Raw genomic sequence first — 6,000 nt, 5'->3', positions numbered from 1 at the left:
ACTGAACATATATAATATACTAACTGACATAATAAAATAATACATACCTAGTTTTTAAATAAATAAGAGCTGTGAGAGGTTTGCAAACTATCAATTGTACAAATTACCATTGTTATTATCATTAAAGATTGCTTTTCGAAAAGTCAAACCCATGAATCATTATTACGAAATCTGATATACTTTCCCCACAATGTGACAATAATTATTACAAAACCACAAAAGTACAATTTTACAGGACGAAACACTACAAATATATCAATCTTTAATCAAATCAGCAGACATCTTTTTCAAAATATCTAACAGTAATAAATATATTTTGTCACTAAATAATATTTTTGTATATTTTTTGAAGATTCTAAAATATCCCTTACAACAAACTGTATAAATAATATTTAAATATTTGGCATTTTATTATTATTCATAAAAACAAACACTTCAATAATTAAAATAATAATATCTGACCAATTGAACATTTTTTAAAGCACGGAAATTATATAACATTGAATATCTTAAATTAAGCTTTTTTTAGAAGAAATGTAAAAATTTCGCACCTAGAGACACAAAACATTAAAAATTACCACAGTACAATAAAAAAATTTGGCACATGAAGTCACAATAATGAATTATTCATTCAATATTTAATCAAAACATCTTGAAGGTCAGGATATTAGTTGATTTGAAGTATATTTAATTAATTTTTTAAAAATGGATATAAATGCAAACAAAAATATTTTGAATGGAATAGAGCAGCGTACCCTCAATATCCATATTCGATTATTATACAATCTATTGTACATACCATAAATATTTATTTAATCTTGATAATATATTTAATTTACCATCAATAATTTATTTATTACATAAACCACCTTGAGACATAAAACTTTACCCTTCTTTACAGTTTTTTCCCAAATACTACTGACTCTTTGTTTTTCGATAAACTTAAAATTATTGGAAAATATTATTGATCACCGATATTTTGAGAATACAATGTTCTCCACATTCCAAAATTTTATCCATAATACATGGTATAATAGTTTTAATGTTTTGGTCTGTTAAAAGTGCGCTGTTTTGACAGGTACCAAAAATAGATGTCAGCATTATTCAAGTTTTTGTTTAACAATTATGTAAATTATTTTTACAAAATGCACATTTTACTCATAAACGTACAGTTGTAAATAACTTGATAAGCTACATCAGAATATATCGGTGACTGGTGGAAACAATTTAGCGCTTTGACTTCCCTTGATTAATTTCAAGGTTTTTTCTCGTCAGCAGTGCTTTTTTCTGGCGAAGTAGAGTCGAGGCCTTTTCCTTTTGTTTGGCGAATAGATATTTTGGTTGTGTCAAACACCGCTGGGGCACCGTTGATGACGGGCGAGCGGTGTTGTTGGATCTCTCAAACATGCCGTTTCATGTGGAGGGCCAGATGGTCGGAGCGGGAAAAGCACCGGTCGCAGTTGCGGCATTTGAACGGCTTGGCCCCCGTATGCTTGCGATAATGCCGGGTCAACTCGTCAGACCTGGCGAACCGCCACTCGCACCCGTCCCACGAGCACTTGTATGGCTTTTCCCCTGAAACATTTATTTAGAAAATTAATGCATTGAAAAACCGTATAAACTCAAAAAGGACCCAATGAATAAAACAGTCAAACATTCACTGATAAATATCAAGTATCACCAGAAACAATTCATTAACAATCATTTCGCATTGCGCAAAGATTAGGTAATTTAAATAAATTCAGATTCATTATTTCAACAGCAATACAAACATTTAGAGAACTCAAGAAATAAAAACACGGATACCTATTAGTTTACGTACGCTACATTATCTGTGTACCTACATACCCAAGATGAGATTGATATAAGAAAAATGTAGGTACTTTATTATTATTATATTAAGTCATACTTATCCATGACCTATGCCCTACAAAATGTTATTTTATTTTAATCAAATCCATTTACAATTCACATTCTTCCTCTTCCTTGATGCATAATTAAGGTGTTTTAAATTAAAAAAATAAATAAATACCTAATATCACTGTTTTTTTAAGTTGTAATTTTATTAAAACTTACTAAAAATAAAGAAAATAAATTCCAATTAAATAAATATAGTCACTTGTCGGCAAATACGTATCCACCTAATTACTTATAAGACGTATAGATAGGTACTTACTTATGATGAGAAATTGGAATTACTTTCATTATTAATAATCAAAATCCAAAACCTGGTAATTGATAATCGTAAGGGTTGATCTTGATCTCGAGAAATCCACGTTGTTGTGTATGTATTGGGCGAGTCGATAGAAAATAAAAAAAAACATTTTTATAACAATGTTTTACAATCTTCACCTAACCTTAGATAATTAGGATGTATTGGCATGTCCATTCTCACAAGCTATTTATCGAAAGGTTTGTGTATTGTAGGTAGTAAATTAATAGTTATAACTTATAACAACAATAGGCAGTAGGACTAGTAGGTACAGCAATCAACTTTCAATATGAAATAATATTGTGTCATCAACGATTTAATTTATTTTAATGACCGCCAAAGGCAGAGATCGTAAAATATCCCGAAAAGAAGGGAAGATAATGTTATTTACTTATCGCTTGCGAATGAAGCGAATGAAAATATTGTAAGCTTTTGCGTATATACCAGTGGCATAGATGCTGTGGATGCGGCGCATGTCTCAAAAATTCCAAAATATTCATATTACAATAGTATAAGTATCCACAAAACCAATAAATAAATTCAATGACATACTAAATGTCAGGTACCGCTCCCTATAAGAGCAAATTTAGTGTTATATGGGACTTGTTATTTGGCAGTATTTTCCCAGTTCCCCATTATTTTTTATTGTAGGGTTGTCAACGTATATTTTACATTAAGAATTAATGACAGCACTGATACATATTTTATTCTGAAAATCTGTCATTCAGTAGAAATAATGTAGGTAGGTATTTCAAAATTAGAACATAATAAATAAATTCTAGGTACTTATAGATACCTCAAAATGCCCATAATAATTTCAATATAGGCTTATGCTTTTTAAGAATATGCCCAATCTCAAAAGACACCGCACGCCAATGGTAGATACTTATGTATTTTTTTTAAGTAAATTTATCTTCTTCGTACTAAAATTATCAAATAGGTAGTTAAAGTCAAGCAAACATTTTTATTCATATTAAGTTAGATAGGTATATTTGCTATTAACGTTTCAATGGTAGGATTAGATATTTTGTTCCTTAATATGTAGAGCACTAAATTATGAAATACGTAAACGCTATATGAAATCTTATAGAAACTAAAAAGGTTAAATAATAATGTATCAATCATATTCGCGTGCATCATATTAGCAAAATGTAAAAAAATATTGTAATCGAAAAGTGTGATAAATAACAATAAATGAAAACTAATTTTAGCGAATCTTTTGACAGTATGTAAGTAAATTATGTATATAATTCGGTCGTTAGTATTGTTGGCTTATGATAGTATTTGTGACAAGGCAAATATTACACTTTCACAATACAATAGTAAATATTTAATGATGACGAATAAAAAAGTCGCATAAAAAATACAAGCCAACGAGTCAAAAACTGTATTCTTATTTACTGTAAATTATGTTTTTAACGTACCGGTATGCGTCCGTTGGTGCGCTTTGAGGTGGGAGCTTTTTGTGTAGACCTTTTTGCAGCCTGGAAACTGGCACTTGTGTATCCGCCTCTTGGAGTCCGGTGACTCCAGCCTCGCGTGATGGTTAGCGGTGGGCTGCGCGGGCAACGTGGGTGGTGCTGGCGCCGTATATCCCTGAGTGGTAGATATGATCCTCGTGATACCGGGAGCATTCCTCGCAGCCGTGCGGACAATAGGACCTCTCGGTGACTGCTGGCGAGCTGTAGGGAGCGTGTCGTAGTCCGGACTGGATGGTGGCGTGAGGGTCGGTGCTACCAGTCTAACAGACAACGATCCACGGTCTTCGTATGAGTCTGTATCCTCATCATCAGAAGGTTCTCGATTCAGTAATAAGTCGTAGCTCACTGGAAGATCCCATAAGTCGGCTGGGGAACTGGCCGAGCTTGTACTCAAATTATCTACTCCCTGAATCATCATTGGGTCTGGCTCCAGTTTCCAAGACACTGTCGGGACTGGTGCCGTAAACATGTTCCATGGGCTGTCCATCTCTTTAGGTAGCTTCTTCGTCGGGTGGATGCGGGGTTCTTCCTTCAAGTATCGCTCCATTTCGTAGCAGTTCTGAAACAACCACATCATATCGTATGAGATTTTGATTTTGCACGCACGGGTGCGCTCAGAATATTATTAAATAAGTACATATTCATAATTATATACAATACATCATATCAATTGATTGAATCATTCATTCTTATAACCTCAACATAATATCTATTATGTATTAAACATCGCATTATTTATCATCAATCATCGTCAAACTTATCACGCATGCGCGGTTAAAAATATAAAAAAATAGCTATAAAAGCTTGCATCTAGTCGTGAAACGATCTGTAATACGCCACTGAAACTAATCGCAGTTTATCATCGTTATTTTCGCGCTGGGACAAAATAATTTATTCAATTGGAATTCTTTAATTTTGAGTGCAAGCATAGAGTTTTTTTAAATCGTGTTTTGTAATGTTATGTATGATTTAATCAATGAAAAAATGAGCGAGAAACGACCTGACCATGAAATTCCCGAAGATACTTATTTCCATAAAACTCTAAATATGACTGCTAAACAAATTTACACTCTTTTATAGACAGTTGAATATTATATAATATGATGATATAGTTAATAGTAAGTGTACAAAGTAACAATGTACTTAGATTAAACGAAAATTTAAAAAAAAATCAAAAGTTTTTATTCACAGAAATATATTTAATTTTCGAAAGAATCATTTTTATGCTCTATTTATTGGGTGTTTTCTACACAAAAAATGTTCTCGAACTGCGGCATTATTTTTCATTACACCGCAGCAAAAGTGACCCTATTATAGATATCACATAATTTACTTGTAAAGTTTCGCAGCAAATAATAGCGACATAATATTATATTTAAAGGAATAAATAAGAAATCGCGCAACAAAGTAGGTACCTAAGATGGAAAACGTATTGGCAAAGCACATCCAGTGTTTGATAAGTAATAAGTATAATATATACATTAGGTATATAGAAAAATCATAACGTATTTTTAGCATGACTAATATGAGATGATAAAGTGTATCATTGTGCACACATATGCAAAAATAGAGAATATAAAATTCTTACTAGGTATAATTTATCATATAAAATGTTAGTCAGTGGTATATGCCAATAAACTTTCCTTGTTACTAGAACCTACATAAGTAGATAATAATATCGAATAGCTATGGAAATTATAATTAATGACATAACAGATAATATTATTTTATATTTATATACACAAATTAAAATGGAATTTAAAATAAGCCCAATTTATTTTATTCGAAAGTATTATTCTGAAAAAGTCATGTTTTATTAAAATTTTCGACATTGATATAAATCCAATATCAATAATATTGTGCGAGAAACGAAATAATAAAACACAAAATTAAAATTGTTAAATAATATTATTATCTAGGTATTATGTAGATATGTTTAGGTATTCAGTATTTTAAAATGCATTAAATTCGCAAAATACGTCGCATTCGCCATTAAACAAAAACAGTAAAAATAAACCCTAAGAATATAATTTAATCTCGTCATAACTTGTTGTCTTCCTATCGAATATTTCCCATATTAATGTGGTCCATTTTATTAGTAATGTGATGACAGTTCAGGGGTCAACGAAGCTCACCCTTGTTAATTCAATCTTGATCCGTTGACCCTTACGTCCCAAGAAAATAAGATTCGATTAACATCGCTATATTTGTCAAGTGAAACCAAGCCCACGACATCCTTTAAAAAATAACTGTCGTCGTAAGGTACTGATGTAAGATCATTTTCAATTAAAAAATATGTAGAGAACG

The 6,000-nt window shown here is 31.4% G+C and overlaps 1 protein-coding gene across 1 annotated transcript in view; it reads right to left on the bottom strand.

The window, feature by feature from the left end:
• Window positions 1-348: 348 nt before the first annotated feature.
• Window positions 349-6,000, bottom strand: part of LOC147079542 (Krueppel-like factor 6) — a 530,192-nt gene continuing 524,540 nt past the window's right edge. The window contains exons 2-3 of the mRNA XM_085941869.1: window positions 3,637-4,252; window positions 349-1,575 (exon numbers count right to left, since the gene is read on the bottom strand). Of these exons, the coding sequence (XP_085797995.1) occupies window positions 1,400-1,575; window positions 3,637-4,252 (792 nt within the window). The 3' untranslated portion in view covers window positions 349-1,399. The remainder of the gene's footprint in view (window positions 1,576-3,636; window positions 4,253-6,000) is intronic.

The sequence above is a fragment of the Rhyacophila brunnea genome, unplaced genomic scaffold (genome assembly GCF_057557595.1).
Source record: "Rhyacophila brunnea isolate RB1 unplaced genomic scaffold, BYU_Rbru_1.0 scaffold_1, whole genome shotgun sequence".
Classification (NCBI taxonomy): Eukaryota; Metazoa; Arthropoda; class Insecta; order Trichoptera; family Rhyacophilidae; genus Rhyacophila; species Rhyacophila brunnea.
This window is presented reverse-complemented; position numbering and strand designations above follow the sequence as displayed.